The 16,990-nt window shown below is 46.3% G+C and overlaps 1 protein-coding gene across 6 annotated transcripts in view; it reads left to right on the top strand.

Annotated features, from left to right (window-relative positions):
- KIFC3 (kinesin family member C3) overlaps positions 1 to 16,990 on the top strand; it is a 43,125-nt gene that overhangs the window by 12,685 nt on the left and 13,450 nt on the right. For 3 of the 6 annotated variants that reach the window (XM_042968574.1, XM_042968572.1, XM_042968573.1), the window contains one exon: positions 1,191 to 1,393. The exons of 1 other annotated variant lie outside the window; for it this stretch is intronic. In XM_042968574.1, the coding sequence (XP_042824508.1) occupies positions 1,191 to 1,393 (203 nt within the window). Of the gene's footprint in view, positions 1 to 1,190; positions 1,394 to 16,525; positions 16,557 to 16,649; positions 16,672 to 16,990 lie in introns of those variants that run through there. 2 more of the 6 variants (XM_042968577.1, XM_042968578.1) reach the window with 2 other exon arrangements.

Below are 16,990 nucleotides of genomic sequence, written 5' to 3'. Positions count from 1 at the left end.
GAGCGCACTTGCTGCCTCCCGGTGGGTTGAAGCTGCCAGCAGGGTGCGTGACTTCAGGTGCAGAGTCTAGGAGCCCTCCAGTCCTGCCCCATAGGGCTCTGGCTCCTGGGATGTAGCGTGGGGGAGCCCCGAAGCCTGGCTGCCCTCAGACTGGAGGCTTGGAGACAGCAGGTGCCACTTGTCACACCTTGGACCCTTCTTTCTGCCTCCTGGGGCTTTGGTTGGGTCCCAGTTCAGGCTGCCCAAGGGGAGAGGCAGATCTCCTGCCTTCAGAGCCTCTCCTCTACCCCACTCCTGCACACCCCCTGCTCCTTGCCTGCTCCCCACCTGCAGAGACCATGAGCGTTCTTGGTATCCTCCAGGCAAGCTATGACAGGCATCCCAAGCCCTATTGTCACATCGTGGCCCTTGATTCTGTCTTTGTCCTTCCGTCAGTCTGTCTGTTTCTCTCCTGCTCCTGGTGACAGTACAGTGGAAGGCCGTGGGAGGAGGAGGATTCAGGCTGAGGTACCACCCTCTCCCCCTGGTATTTATCACTTTGTCGTGCCTGTGCAGTCCCTGTGCTCAGCGCAGGTGTCGGCCCCAGAGCGGGCCTGGCTGTGTTCCTGCTCACATGCTGTGTCTGTCTCTGTGCGTCCTGGTCTGGCTGCCCCTTGCACACGCACACCCTCCCCTTGCCCCTTCTCTGTGTGCAGGTGACCACTCCCTGCAGAGGTCAGGGGACAGGCTGGGGAGCCTCTGCCTCTCTTCTGTACTCTAGAGGGGGTTTGGGGTTTAAAGAAATCACGTTTTCCCCCAAGAATAGTGTTTTCTGGGTGGAGAACCCCGGACTCTTAATCAGCTGTTGCCAGAAGGCATGTCTTTCTCAGCTGCGATTCCTTGCGGCCTGGCCACAGGGAGGGTATCGCCCATCAGACCTCGGACACATACTTTGAAGGGAGTCTAGGGTGAAAGTCTCTTGCTTCAGTCCTTATCCAGGCAATTCTGTCTCCCAGAAGCTGCCCGCTGAAGCGGCTTCCTCCAGGGCCTGCCCCTAGCCAACCCACGCCGCTGCCACCCCCAGCCCTCGCCCCGCTGGCTCGCATCCCCTCCCCATCCCTGACGGTCTGCCCTGCCGTGACGGGCCCCCGCTCCTCATCCAGGGTGGGTCCTCTGCTGTCCTTTCTGATCGGCCACTACTTTGCTCATAGGTGGGCGGCTCTTTGGCAGCGGGAGGTGCTCGAGCCTGGCGGGGCCGCCAGGTGCAGCCCCCATGGTGCATAGGATGGTGGAGGCCATGTCCCAGCTGCAGGAGGAGAAAGCCCGGCTACAGGAGGAGCTGGCAGCCCTACAGGAGAGGCTGGCCCTCCGAGACAGTGACCAGCAAGCCACATCCACCCAGCTGCAGAATCAGGTACCTGGGGAGGATGGGATGGGCAGAGGCCACTCCCCCCCGTGGAGCAGATCAGAGGACACTGCGTGGGCCGCCTGGAACCAGCCCACCGGGCGGCCGACGTGATGGACAGATAGGGTCTCCTCTCTCGGCTCAGGAATGCATGAGAGGGCAAGGTGGCAAGAGTCAGAGGCCTGGGTCTCCCATCCTGCTCATCCTTGTGCCCCATTCCTCGTGGTTCTGGGGGACCAGGACGTGCCTCTCCAGGAGTGACAGGCTGTGTGTGTAGATGTGAGGGAAGCAGGGAGGTACGGGGTCGCTCCCAGCCCTCAGGCTGGTGCCGAGTCCACCCCATCTTATTCGGTGCCTTGGACCGGGCAGTCCAAGTGGACAAAAGTCACTGCAGTGGTCACCCCAGGGAAAACTGGTAGGAAAGGAGAGGCTGGTGTGAGTGCATGCGGGAGGAGAAGCACTCAGACTCTGGAAGCCAGGGAAGGCCTCAGGTTTATGCTGGCGAGTGCTGTCTCCTTCCTCGGCTGGTCAGGACATTCGGGACCTCGGCTGCATGCCCTGTGGGACTGACCGTGGGCCCTCCTTCCCCACCTGCACGTGGACCCCCGAGGCCCCTTTCCAGAGGTTCAGCTCCCCACACCCATGGTCAGTGTCTGTCTTTTGTGTCTGTCTGAACTTCCCCACTTCCCCAAGGTCCCCCCACTCTCTCTCTACATCATCTCTGCCTTGGATCTGTGCCCTGAGCTGTGGGCCCAGGACTCTGTTGACGGGCCCGCCTTCAGCTGGAGCCAGGTTCTTACTCTGTGGTTACCCACCATGTGGACCTTTTGCTTGGGGAGACATCACAGAATACTGTGACTTGTTCTCAGTTCCAGGGAGCAGCAGATTCTATTTATGCATTTTTAATTTTAATTTTTTAAAGAGGGAGGGAGAAAGAGGGAGCAGGGGAGGGGCAGAGAGAGAGTGAGAGAGAATCCTGAGTAGGCTCTATGCTGTCAGCGTGGAGCCCGATGCAGGGCTCGATCTCATGAACCGTGAGATCATGACCTGAGTTGAAATCAAGAGTCAGATGCCTAACCCACTGAGCCACCCAGGCACCCCTATGCATTTTTTAATGTAGGATTTTTTCCCCAGCTTACAGATGTATCCTCTTCTCCAGAACTATCTCTTCTGACCACCTGTTCCTTGCTGGGTTAGGTGGGCTTCCTTGGGGTATCCCTAGTGCCCTGTGTCTCCTTCATACACTGACCCCGTTGTTTGCTGCCTCTGGGCCTGTCTGCCTCACTCTCAGGGGCTCTTCTAGGCAGGGTGATACACTAGCTTTGTGTCACTGTTGCTTCCTTCGGTGCCCGCCTGCCTCTCTCCCTCAGCTGTTTGCTGAGTGCGCGGTGTGCCCTGGGCACCAGGCTAACCACTGGGGATGTCCAGGTGGGCAGGTGTGCTCTGGCCTGTGGAGGCTATGGTCTAAGGGAGGACAGACATTTGTTACATGTACCCATGTGAAGTTAGAAGAGCGACAAGGGCTCTGCGGGTGGGCACACACACAGGGCATGAGGACTTGTACCAGAGGCCTTTGTGAGGGACATCAGGGCCTGGCGGGGAGGTCAGGGACAGCCTCCTTGAGAAAGTGGTGCTGGAGCCAAGGTCTGGCACAAAGCAGAGGAAGTGGGTTCTGAGCTAAGGGAATAGTCTAGTCTGTGCAAAGGGACTGTGGCAGGAGGAGCAAGATATAGCGGCAGAACCAAAGCTTGGGTAGCCCTGTGGGACTAGGGGCTCGTCCAGGGCCCACCCCACAGGGCATGCCTGGCCCGTGGCAAGAGCTTATCTGCAGCTCTTCCTTCCCTGATCTTCTCCAAGATAGACTGTCCAGGCAATTAATTTTTGAAATAAGTTTGTTTTTTTTTAAAAGAGATTTACTGAAATATAACTCACATACCATACAATTCACCCCTTTAAGATGTACAATTTAAATATATTAAGTATATTGAGATGGTGATACCACCATCACCATCATCCAATGTCAGAACATTTTCATCACCCTAAAAAAGCCTAGTCACCCTCCTTTCCCCCTCCCCCCACAATCCCTGGCAACTGCAGATCTGCTTTCTGTTTGTGTGGACTTGCCTTTCCTGAACATTTCATGTAAATGAAATCATAACCATGTGTGGCCTTTTGTGACTTTAAATGAATTAAAAAAAAAACAAAACATTTTTTCCCTTTCATTAGCAAAGTTGGCTTACTTTTTAGAGGGGAAGTTGAAGGTGAAGGATCTTGGCCTTTTGGTTGTCTTTGTGCCCCCAGGTCTGCAGATATCCCCAGCCCCTGTCCTCTCCCATCCCCGGCCCCTCTGGATGATTGAGAGAATTCAGAATGGTTCTCCGTCTTTGCTCAGGCTTTATCCTTGAACTTCCTGACTGCCAGCTCTTTTCTGAAAACTTCAGGGGGTGCACCTGAAATTCCAGGTCCCTGAGCTACTCTTCGGAGGGTCCGATTCTGTGGAGCTATGTTCAACCACATGGGCCGGGAACCGGGTTCAAATCCTGACTTTGGACACTACTCAGTTTCAGCTGTGGGACCTTGGGCTGGTTAATTACCACTCTGCACCTCAGTTTCCTCATCTGTCAAGTGGACATAAAAGCACCTGATGAGATGATCCAGTATTGTGGTTGTTGCTGCCAGCGCCGCCATCTTTACTGGGAAGAGTTTTGGATTTGGAACCACACAAACAGGGTTCTAGTCCTGGCTGTGCCACTCGCTAGCTGTGCGGCGGTAGGAAGTGACTTCCTCTCCGAGCCTTCGTTTACCATTCTCTAAACTGGGACTAATCCATGTTGCTTCATGGTTATTGGACAGATCAATTGTGAGACGACAGAAAAATGGGTGATACACTGTAAAGTGCTAATGCCTCGTGAGGTATCACTTCCGCGTGCTCTGGTCTTCTGTCTGCCTCACTGTGGTTTGACACAGATTGACCTTCCTCCTCCTCTAAGAAGAAAAGCCCATCCGTGGGGGACACTCTGCCTCATGTCATGGTGCCTTATTCCCAACCTTTTCCAGACTTGCCTTCTGGGTGTGGCTCTTCCTGAAAGGCACGGTAGCCTAGTAGTTGAGTTGGAGGGCCCTGTAGTGGGGGTGGTCACTCAGACCCAAGTTTAATCCTAGGTCCACCACTTAGTGGTCAGGTGACCTTGAGCAAGCTGCTTAACTAAGGCTTTCACCTCACCCCACCCCACTCTGAACCATGTCAGAGTTCTTGGTCAGACTTGAAAACACTTTAAACCAAGTCCTTGGCAACCTCCAAGTTATCCTTGGTGACCCTGATATCCCTGTGGCCATAATCTTGGGACCAAAAGGGCATATAAAAAGCCACCTTAACTAAGGCTTAATCTCTTGGAATCTCAATTTCTCTTCCTATAAAGTGGGGATGATAATAGTGTCTACCTCATAGAATTGGGGATTCGAAGTGGTGATCTCAGGAAGTCCTGTGCCATGCTGGCAAAGCTGACTCAGGAAATGGGGCTGCCATTATCACTGTTGGAACCTGGGCTTGTGGGGGCGGTGGGAGTCTTTTGAGGCTTATGCACTGATAAGTGTCAGATGGTGATAGCTGTATTTACCAGGAGCCCACCGTGCTCCTTGTGGGGAGCACACGGGCCCAGGTCCTCGGTGCTCAGGAGGACCCAAGCCACAGAGGCCACTGGTCTTGGTCTGGCAACAGGAGAGAGACCGCGGCTGGTCTGGATGACCCTTCCTGATGTTGGCAACTATAGCCCCGGGCCACATGCTATAGCTCCCCTCCCCTTTTGTGGATGTGCCTGGAGCAGTGGCCTCCACACTCCCAAGGCCCTGCCAGTGTTACACTTCCCAGACTGGCCACACACACACCCCCACCTTATTGCCCCTGAACCTCCAGATAGAAGCTTAAAAAACTGCTCAGAGACCACAGGCTGGTAGACTAGATCTAGCCTTCAAGTATGTCTGATTTGTTTGCCTTTTTTTCTTTTTAACCATTAAAAAATTGTGGTAGAATATGCACAACAGAAAGTTTATCACTTTAACCATTTATTTATTTAATTTTATTTTTTAAATTTACGTCCAAATTAGTTAGCATATAGTGCAACAATGACTTTAGGAGCAGATTCCTTAATGCTCCTTACCCATTTAGCCCATCCCCCATCCCACACCCCCTCCAGTAACCCTCTGTTTGTTCTCCACTTTTAAGAGTCTCTTATGTTTTGTCCCCCTCCCTGTTTTTATATTATATTTGCTTCCCTTCACTTGTGTTCGTCTGTTCTGTGTATTAAAGTCCTCATGAGTGAAGTCATATGATATTTATCTTTCTCTGACTAATTTCAATTAACATAATACCTTCTAGTTCCATCCATGTAGTTGCAAATGGCAAGATTTCATTCTTTTTGATTGCCTATGGACATTTGGGCTCTTTACATATTTTGGCTATTGTTGACAGTGCTGATATAAACATTGGGGTGCATGTGTCCCTTTGGAAAAGCATACCTGTATCCCTTGGATAAATATCTAGTAGTGCAATTGCTGGGTCATAGGGTAGTTCTATTTTTAATTTTTTGAGGAACCTCTATACTGTTTTCCAGAGTGGCTGCACCAAGTTGCCTTCCCACCAACAATGCAAAAGACATCCTCTTTCTCTGCATCCTTGCCAACATCTGTTGTTGCCTGAGTTGTTAATGTTAGCCATTCTGACATACGTGAGGTGGTATCTCATTGTGGTTTTCATTTGTATTTCCCTGATGATGAGTGATATTGAGCATTTTTTCATATGTCAGTTGGCCATCTGGATGTCTGCTTTGGAGAAGTGTCTATTCATGTCTTTTGCCCATTTCTTCACTGGATTATTTGTTTTTTGGGTGTTGAGTTTGATAAGTTATAGATTTTGGATACTAACCCTTTATCTGATATGTCGTTTGCAAATATCTTCTCCCATTCTGTCAGTTGCCTTTTAGTTTTGCTGATTGTTTCCTTCACTGTCCGGAAGCTTTTTATTTTGATGAGGTCCCAGTAGTTCATTTTTGCTTTTGTTTCTCTTGCCTCCGGAGATGTGTTGAGTAAGAAGTTGCTGCAGCCAAGATGAAAGAGGTTTTTGCCTGCTTTCTCCTCGAAGATTTTGAAGGCTTCCTGTCTTACATTTAGGTCTCTCATCCATTTTGAGTTTATTTTTGTGTATGGTGTAAGAAAGTGGCCCAGGTTTATTTTTTTGCATGTCGTTGTCCCGTTTTCCCAGCACCACTTGCTGAAGAGACTGTCTTTATTGTATTGGATATTCTCTCCTGCTTTGTCAAAGATTAGTTGGCCATGCATTTCTGGGTCCATTTCTGGGTTCTCTATTCTGTTCCATTGATCTGAGTGTCTGTTCTTGTGCCAGTACCATACTGTCTTGATGATTACAGCTTTGTAGTATAGCTTGAAGTCTGGGATGGTGATGCCTCTTGTTTTGGTTTTCTTTTTCAAGATTGCTTTGGCTATTCGGGGTCTTTTCTGGTTCCATACAAATTTTAGAATTGTTTGTTCTAGCTCTGTGAAGAATGCTGGTGTCATTTTGATAGGGATTGCATTGAATATGTAGATTGCTTTGGGTAGTATCGACCTTTTAACAATATTTGTTCTTCCTATCCAGAAGCAGGGAATCTTTTTCCATTTTTTTGTGTCTTCTTCAGTTTCTTTCATAAGCTTCCTATAGTTTTCAGTGTGTAGATTTTTCACCTCTTTGGTTAGATTTATTCCTAGGTATTTTATGGGTTTTGGTTCAATTGTAAATGGGATTGATTCCTTGATTACTCTTTCTGTTGCTTCATTATTGGTGTGTAGGAATGCAACCGATTTCTGTGCATTGATTTTATATGCTGCAACTTTGCTGAATTCATGAATCAATTCTAGAAGTTTTTTGGTGGAATCTTTTGGGTTTTCCACGTAGAGTATCATGTCATCTGTGAAGAGTGAAAGTTTGACTTCCTCCTGGTCGATTTGGATGCCTTTTATTTCTTTGTGTTGTTTGATTGCAGAGGCTAAGACTTCCAGTACTATGTTGAATAACAGTGGCGAGAGTGGACATCCCTGTCTTCTTCCTGAGCTTAGGGGGAAAGCTCTCAGTTTTTCCCCATTGAGGAGGATATTAGCATTGGGTTTTTCATATATGGCTTTTACTATCTCGAAGTATCATCCTTCTTTCCCTACTTTCTTGAGGGTTTATATCAAGAAAGGATGCTGTATTTTGTCAAATGCTTTCTCTGCATCAGTTGAGAGGATCATGTGGTTCTTGTCCTTTCTTTTATTGATGTGATGAATCATGTTGATTGTTTTGCAGATAGTGAACCAGCCCTGCATCCCAGGTATAAATCCCACTTGGTCGGTCATTGTGAATAATTTTTTTAATGTATTGTTGGATCTGGTTGGCTAATATCTTGTTGAGGGTTTTTGCATCCATGTTCATCAGGGAAATTGGTCTATAGTTCTCCTTTTTAGTGGGGTCTCTGTCTGGTTTTGGAATCAAAGTAATGCTGGATTCATAGAAAGATTTGGAAGTTTTCCTTCCATTTCTATTTTTTGGAACAGTTTCAAGAGAATAGGTGTTAACTCTTCCTTAAATGTTTGGTAGAATTCCCCTGGAAAGCCATCTGACGTTGAACTCTTGCTTTTTGGGAGATTGTTGATTACTAATTCGATTTCTTTACTGGTTATGGGTCTGTTCAAATTTTCTATTTCTTTCTGTTTCAGTTTTGGTAGTGTATATGTTTCTAGGAATTTGTCCATTTCTTCCAGATTTCCCATTTTATTGGCGTATAATTGTTCATAATATTCTCTTATTATTGTTTTTATTTCTGCTGTGTTGGTTGTGGTCTCTCTTCTTTCATTCTTGATTTTATTTATTTGGGTCCTTTCCTTTTTCTTTTTTATCAAACTGGCTGGTGGTTTATCAATTTCGTTAATTCTTTCAAAGACCCAGTTTCTGGTTTCATTGATTTGTTCTACTATTTGTTTTTTGGTTTTGATAGTATTAATTTCTGCTCTAATCTTTATTATTTCCTGTTTTCTGCTGGTTTAGGGTTTTATTTGCTGTTCTTTTTCCACTTCTTTAAGGCGTAAGGTTAGGTTGTGTACCTGAGATCTTTCTTCCTTCTTTAGGAATGCCTGGATTGCTATATACTTTCCTCTTATGATTGCCTTTCCTGCGTCCCAGAGGTTTTGGGTTGTGGTATAATCATTTTCATTGGCTTCCATGAACTTGTTAATTTCCTCTTTAACTTCTTGGTTAGCCCATTCATTCTTTAATAGGATGTTCTTTAGTCTCCAAGTATTTGTTACCTTTCCAAATTTTTTCTTGTGGTTGATTTTGAGTTTCATAGTGCTGTGGTCTGAAAATATCTCGATCTTTTTGTACTTGTTGAGGGCTGTTTTGTTTCCTAGTATGTGGTCTATTCTGGAGAACGTTCCATGGGCACTGGAGAAGAATGTATATTCTGCTGCTTTAGGATGAAATGTTCTGAATATATCTGTTAAGTCCATCTGGTCCAGTGTGTCATTCAAAGCCATTGTTTCCTTGTTGATTTTTTGATTAGATGATCTGTCCATTACTATGAGTGGGGTGTTGAAGTCCCCTACTATTATGGTGTTACTATCAATGAGTTTCTTTATGTTTGTGATTAATTGATTTATATATTTAGGCTATCCCACATTTGGAACATAAATGTTTACAATTGTTGGGTCTTCTTGGTGGATAGACCCCTTGATTATGATATAATGCCCTTCTGCATCTCTTGGTACAGTCTTTATTTTAAAGTCTAGATTGTCTGATATAAGTATGGCTACTCTGCCTTTCTTTTGGTGACCATTAGCATGATAGATGGTTCTCCATCCCCTTACTTTCAATCTGAAGGTGTCTTTAGGTCTAAAGTGGGTCTCTTGTAAACAGCATATAGATGGATCTTGTTTTCTTATCCATTCTGTTACCCTATGTCTTTTGATTGGAGCATTTAGTCCATTGATGTTTAGAGTGAGTACTGGAAGATATGAATTTATTGTCATTATGTTCCTTGTCAAGTTGGAGTTTCTGGTGGTGTTCTCTGGTCCTTTCTAGTCTTTGTTGCTTTTGGTCTTTATTTATTTGTTGTTTTTTTTCCATCTTTTCTCCCCTCAGAGAGTCCCCCTTAAAATTTCCTGCATGGCTGGTTTAGTGGTCACAAACTCCTTTAATTTTTGTTTGTCTGGGAAACTTTTTCACTCTCCTCTATTTTGAATGACAGCCTTGCTGGGTAAAGAATTCTTGGCTGCATATTTTTCTGATTCAGCACATTGAATATATCCTGCCACTCTTTTCTGGCCTGTCAAGTTTCTGTGGATAGGTCTGCTGCAAACCTGATCTGTCTTCCGTTGTAGGTTAAGGACTTTTTTCCCCTTGCTGCTTTCATGATTCTTTCCTTGCTTGAGTATTTTGTGAATTTGACTGTGATATGCCTTGTTGATTGATGGTCGGCTTTTGTTGAATCTAATGGGAGTCCTCTGTGCTTCCTGGATTTTGATGACTGTGTCTTTCCCCCGGTTAGGAAAGTTTTCCGCTATGATTTATCCACATAACCCTTCAACCCCTATTTCTCTCTCCTCCTCTTCTGGGACCCTATGATTCTGATGTTGTTCCTTTTTAATGAGTCACTGATTTCTCTAATTCTTAAATCGTGCTTTAATCTCCCTCTTTTTTTCTACTTCATTATTCTCTATAATTTTGTCCTCTGTATTGGTACTTCTCTGTTGTGTCTCATCCATCCTTGCCTCAGTGGCCTCCATTCAAGATTGCAGCTCAGTTATAGCATTTTTTATTTCATCCTGACTAGCTTTTACTTCTTTTCTCTCCACAGAAAGGGATTCTAATCTATTTTTGACTCTAGCTAGTATTCTTATTATTGTGATTCTAAATTCTGGTTCAGACATCTTGTTTGTATCTGTGTTGGTTAAGTCCTTGGCTGTCGTTTCTTCCTGCTCTTTCTTTTGGGGTGAATTCCTTCATTTTGTCACTTTGAAGGGAGAAAAGGAATTAATGAGTTAGAAAAAATTAAAATTAAAAAAATATTAAAATTAAAAAATTAAACACACACAAAATCAAATAAATGATGCTAGCTCCTAGGTGTGTTTTGGTCTGGGTGTTGAAAGTGTCTTGATAGGTTAGAGAAAAAAGGGGGGAAAAAGGAAATTGTTTGAAAATTTGAAAAAATGAATACACTGAAGTAGACTAAAATGAAATGATGGAAGTAAAATAGAATTTGAAAAAATTTACACAAAAGTAAAAAATATAGTAGAAAAAAATGAAAGAAAAATATTTTTAATAAAAATTGAAAATAAAAATGATTTTTTTCTCTTTCTGTATTCAAGAAAAAGAAAGGGAAAAGAGAAAAAAGAAAAAGAAAGAAAATTGAATAGATGGACCGGTAACAGACTGAAATGCCACTGCAATTACTTCATTTTCATCTAGAAGTCAAACTATGAAGCACTTTATAGTTCGTAAACTAAGCAGGTGGAGAGACTTGTGTTCCTGAAGAGCGAGGTTGGCCCAGTTGGGCGGGGCTTAGTGTAATGGCTCTGTTCTTCACTAGATGGCGCTGCTTAGTTTACTGGGGTGGATTGTGGTGGCGCTTGTAGGTGCGTATGCTCATGCGCGGGAGCGGTGAAAATGGCGTCAGCCAGCTACCCATTCTCTAGTATCGGAACTCTCTTCTCCCAGATCAGCAATCGTGCACCTGTACTTTGTCTTCAGCTTCCCTCCACGCCCCCCATCCTGCTTTTTCACAGTCTGTGACCAAGCCCCAGGCAGCACCCCTCTCCTGAGTTTTGTCTCAGATGTGGCTGTTTTTCTCGTCCTCTTTCTTCTGAGGGACTGCGGCTTTGACCTGCTTCTTCCCTCTGCAGAGGGTCTCACTGAGCAATGGCCAGGTGCCAGCCACACCCAGGAATGTTTGCGGGACCGTGCCTGCTGCTGGTGCCCAGACAGTGTGGCCAGGTGCCAGCCCTCCCCAGAAAAAGTTTGTGAGATAGTGTAGCAGCAGTGTTTCAGGGATTATGGAAAATCACAACACACATCTGACACCAGGCTTCACCCATAATGACCTTGTTCCAGCACCAGCGATGTGGTTGTTCTCTGGGGTCTGCTGGGACCAGGTGGCCTCACAGTCTCTACCAAATGTCCTTCCAGCAGTGGAACCGCTTTTCCCTGTGTGTTCCGAGAACCTCCCGGACCCCACTCTGCTCCTGGGGGCTCGCCCTTCCCACCAGAGCACCGCCAGGTATCAAGCTGCGGAGTTTCAGACTCCACGCTCCCCCTGTTATAGTCTTAATGGAATTTAAACCCTCTTCTTTCTCTTTTCTCTCTTAGTTCAGTCCCTGTGGCTGTTTCCACTTTTCTACTTTCTCTTTAGCTGCTTTTGGAGGGTGCTTTTCCCATATTCTCCTCCCCCGCCTCCATCCTCTCTCTGTGTGCAAAAGCGGCTCCCTGCCCTCCACGGCTTCTCTCTCCCCAAGTTCACCTCTCTGTGCCAGGTACCTGCTGAATTTTGTGGTTTAGGTTGTGCAGATTGTTGTGTTAATCCTCAGATCATTTTTTTAGGTGTGCAGGATGGTGTAGCGTTGGTCTGGCTGTATTTCATGGATGCAAGACACACAAAAAACTTCCATGCTGTTCCGCCATCTTGGCTCCCCCTCCCATCTTAACCGTTTTTAAGTGTATAGTTCACTGGTATTAAGTATATTCACATTGTTATTCGTGTTGCAAACCTGAAACTGTTCCCATTAAATACTAACTTCCCCCTCCCCCCTCCTCCAGCCCCTGGCACCCACCATTCTACTTCCTGTCTCTATGAATGTAGCTCTTCCTGGTACTTAATATAAGTGGGATCACAGTATTTGTCTTTTGGTGACTGGCTCATTTCCCTTAGCATAATGCTTTCCAGGTTCATCCATGTTATTGCAAATGGCAGGATTTCCTGTTTTTAAGGCAGAATAATATTCCATCGTATGGATGTACCACACTTTGCTTATCCTTTCATTCATCAGTGGACACTTGGTTTGCTACCACATTGTACCTATTGTGAATAATGCTGCTATGAACATGGGTGTGCAAATATCTCTTTGAGACCCTGCTTTTAATTCCTTTTGGGCAAATACCCATAAGTGGAATGGCTAGATCATATGGTAGTTCCAGTTAAAATTTTTTGAGGAATCCACCATACTGTTTTCCACAGCAGGTACACTGTTTGACATTCCCACCAGCAGTGGGACAAAGGTTCTAATTTCTCCAGATTTTCATCAGTATTTGTTATTTTCTGAGGGTTATTTTTTTTTTTAACTAATAGCCATCATAATGGGTTGAAGTGGTATCTTATTGTGGCTTTGATTTGCATTTCCCTAATGATTAGTGATATTGAGCATCTTTTCATGTGCTTATTGGCCATGTGTATATCTTCCTTGGAGAAATGTCCATTCAAGTCCTTTGCCTGTCTTGAATTGGGGTTTTTGGGATGGAGTTGTAGGGGTTCTCTCTATATTCTGCATATTAACCCCTTATCAGTATACGATTCACAGATAGTTTTTTCCATTCCACAGAGCACCTTTCTACTCTGTGGATGGTATCTTTTGATACACAAAAGGTTTTATTTATTTTGATGAAGCTCAATTTATCTATCTTGTCTTTTGTTGCCTGTGCTGTTGGTGTCCGATCTAAGAAAGCACTGCCAAATCCAGTGCCATGAAGGTTTTCCCCTATGTTTATAGTTTTGGTTTTCACATTTAGGTCTTTGATCTATTCTGAGTTAATTTTGTCTGTGGTGTAAGGCAAGGGTCCAATCTCATTCTTTTGCATGTGGATGTCCAGTTTTCCTGGCACTATTTGTTGAAAAGACTGTCCTTTCCCCCTGGAATGGTCTTGGCACCCATGTCAAAAATCACTTGACCACACATGTGAGGGTTTGTTTCTGGGTTCTCTATTCTAGTCCGTTGATCTGTATGATCTTTATGCCAGTACTTTATTGTTTTCATTGCTGTAGCTTTGTAGTAACTTTTGAAATCAGGAAGTGTGCGACCTCCCACTTTCTCTTCTTTTGCAAATATGTTTTGGCTATTTGGGGTTCTTTGAGATTTCATATGAATTTTAGGGTGGATTTTTCTGTTTCTGCAAAAAATTACATTGGAATTTTGATGTGGATTGCATTAAATCTGGAGGACGCTTTGGGTAGTATTGATATCTTAGCAATATGTCAATCCATAACCTGGGATGTCTTTTCATTTATCAGTGCCTTCTTTAATTTATTGAGCAATATTTTATAGTTTTCAATGTACAGATCTTTTGCCTTCTTGATTAAGTTTATTCCTAAGTATTTTATTCTTTCTGATGCAATTGTAAATGGAATTGTTCTCTAAATTTCCTTTTTTGGATTGTCCATTGATATCGTGTAGAAGCACAACAGATTTTTACGTAATGATTTTGTATCCTGTGACTTTGCTGAGTTTATTAGTTCTAATTGGCCTCCTTTTTTATTGATCAGATTCGTTGCCAATTTTTTTTATTTTATTTATTTAATTTTTTAAAATATAATTTATTGTCAAGTTAGCTAACGTGCAGTGTATACAGTATGCCCTTGGCTTTGGGAGTAGATTCCCATAATTCATCGCTTACATACAACACTCATTGCTCATCTCAACAAGTGTCCTCCTCAATGCCCATCACCCACTACCCCCCCCACCCCCCTATCAACCCTCAGTTTGTTCTCTGTATTTAAGAGTCTCTTATGTTGCCTATCTCTCTGTTTGAAACTATTTTTTCCCCTTCCCTTCCCCCATGGTCTTCTGTTAAGTTTCTCAAATTACACATATGAGTGAAAACATGTATCTTTCTCTGACTGACTTGTTTCACTCAGCATATACCCTCTAGTTCCATCCACGTTGTTGCAAATGGCAGGATTTCATTCTTTCTTGTTGCCAAGTAGTATTCCATTGTGTGTGTATACACACACACACACCCCACATCTTTTTTTATCTATTTATTGGTTGATGGACATTTGGGCCCTTCCCATACTTTGGCTATTGTTGATGGTGCTGCTGTAAACATTGGAGTACATGGGCCCCTAGGAATCAGCACTCCTGTATCCTTTGGATAAATTCCTAGTAATGCTATTGCTGGGTCGTAGGGTAATTCTAGTTTTAATTTTTTGAGGAACCTCCACACTGTTTTCCAGAGCCAGTGCCTATTTTTAAACCTTAGATAAGTTCACATAAAGATCTGGAATTCCTATTTTGTCAGAATATTTTGGAAGACGTGGCACCTCTGGCCCGACAGTCCCACGTGGCACCCACATGCCTGGAGCCTTGTAGCAGCTCCTTCCTTTGGCAGAAGTGAGTGTCCTCCTGCTGGTGCCCAGTGGTGCCCCAGCCTCTAGCACCCCTCCTGGCCCCACCCTGCCTGACAGCCTCACTCACAGACCCTGCTCTACCCGGCCCCTTGTGCACTCATTCTTCCTACATGTGTTTACAGAGCACCTGCTATGTGTCAGGCACTGTCCTAGGCACTGGGAATTCGGCACCCACACGACAGACAGATATCTCTGCTCTCACGGGCCTTTATTCTAACAATAGAACTCGCTGTGTGCTGGGGTCTGTCCTAAGCGCTTTACTTACGTTATCTCATTTAATCTCACTTAATGCCCAGGACATCCTTGTAGGGGTAGCCTCACTGTCCTGATGAGGAAAGCAAGAGGCATGGTGAAGTTGAGACTTTTCCAAGGTTATCCAGCGAGTAGGGTGATGTCTATATTAGAAAGCTGGGCAGTCAGGCCTGAGAACCCCTGTGCCCGACTGCCCCTCGCAGAAGGACTTGAATGTGAAAACTTGGCAGTGGGCAGGGCAGGGTGGATGGGGCCAGATGGGCACAGTCAGTCATGTAGCCATATGTCCTGAGAGGGGGAGTGTGTTGGTGACGGGATGGGGTGCTTGCGGGGGCCGCCCCTCTGGCCTCTGTTTCCTCAGGGTGTTCTGGGTCCCGGGACCTCTTGCCTTTTCAGCTCAGCAACACCTTGGTCTCGCCACTGGGAGAGCCCTCTTTTCCTCAGAGGACAGACAGCTGGTGATCAAGAGCCAGGCTCGGTGGGAGGTGGGGAGGTAATCAGCAGGTTGTCTCCACTGATGGGAGCAGACAGCTGAGAACACAGACCTGCGCAGGGCAGCCCCACCCTCTACCGGACCCACTTCTGCTGAGAGATGGAAATGTGGGTTTGTGTCAGATGGGCCCCGGCTCACCGCTCCCACTGAGGCCCTGTGCACCAGGCCCATGACCCAGTTTTTCCGGCTGACAAGGAGCCTGGGCCTGGGAAGGGACGCTGCACAAATCTAGCCTGGTCCCTTGGTCAGCCCTGGGGTTGACATCATCCCCTCCTGGGCACCATCACAGCAGCCTGCCGGGGACCTGCTTCCCCTTCGGCCTGGCTCTTTGCCCTCAGGAGTGTGCATGCCGCTTGTCTGCTGTCACTTCCAGTGTTCATTGGGTGTCTACTGCGTGCTGGTCACCTGCCGGGGTCGGGGCTTGTGATGAGTAATAGAGAAGGTCCCTCCCCTCTTTGCGGATAGATGCCAGCACGATCGCTGACTCAGAGCCCGGGTGGGTGTGGACAGGATGCCTCTGGGGGCTCTCTCCTGTGGAAGGCCTTCCTCGCTGGTCCGGTTCACCCTCAGCACCCCGCTCTCTGCTCTCACTGCTCCTGAAATAGACCCCTCTGGGTAGAGGGCAGTGGCCCCACTCCTGAGCAGCACACATCCTGACTTCTCAGCCCCAAATGCAGCTGGCCTGCCGGGGCACGGTCCCCATGCACCACGGCGGTGACTGGTGCCTGACAGGCCACACTGCTGTGTTGGTGGGCCATGTCCCCCGCTGTCCGAGACAAGCCAGGAGATGACTGTCTGACATCTCTGACAAAGGGAGTCTTTTATAGCCTCTTCCTCAACCCCTCACCCTCACCCCTAGCCTGCCCCATTTTGTAGCCACCTCCTTTTGGGGCACCCCTCAGAAATTCCAGGTAGAGCCTAGGAGTGCCCAGAGTTCTGATTGTGATGCAAGAAAGGAGCAGGAGCCTGGGCTACAGGCAGGTGGCAGGCAGGCGTCCTGACCCCGCAAGTAAGCACTTGGAAAATCCCATTCTCGCTGCATCTGGGGCTGAGTGCTGGTGGTGAGGTCCCAGCACACCCAGCCCGGTGCTGAGGAAGCAGCCTGTCTGAGGCACCTGTTCAGTGCAAGTGGATCTTCCTGGGGTGCTTTCTGAGGGAAGGAAGGGGGGGTGGGGGGACTCAACCTTTCAAAAGGAGGTAGACCCACCTATATCAGGATGGGGGGAGTGTGTATGAGAGGAGTACGTATTCTTTGAGGCTTACAAGTTACTGAAAAGCATAAACAATTTGGCAGAATTCTACAGTCCAGAGACTTCTGCTTCTTGGTGTTACATTCACAATTTTGTTTTCGGACTTTTGACTTAACTATGTTCGGGAGCCTTTCTCCAAGTCACTTAAAACTTCTGCTAACCCTAACCGTGACGACTACGCACTAGTCTGCGT

Source organism: Panthera tigris, chromosome E2 (assembly GCF_018350195.1).
Source record: "Panthera tigris isolate Pti1 chromosome E2, P.tigris_Pti1_mat1.1, whole genome shotgun sequence".
In the NCBI taxonomy this organism is placed as follows: Eukaryota; Metazoa; Chordata; class Mammalia; order Carnivora; family Felidae; genus Panthera; species Panthera tigris.
This window is presented reverse-complemented; position numbering and strand designations above follow the sequence as displayed.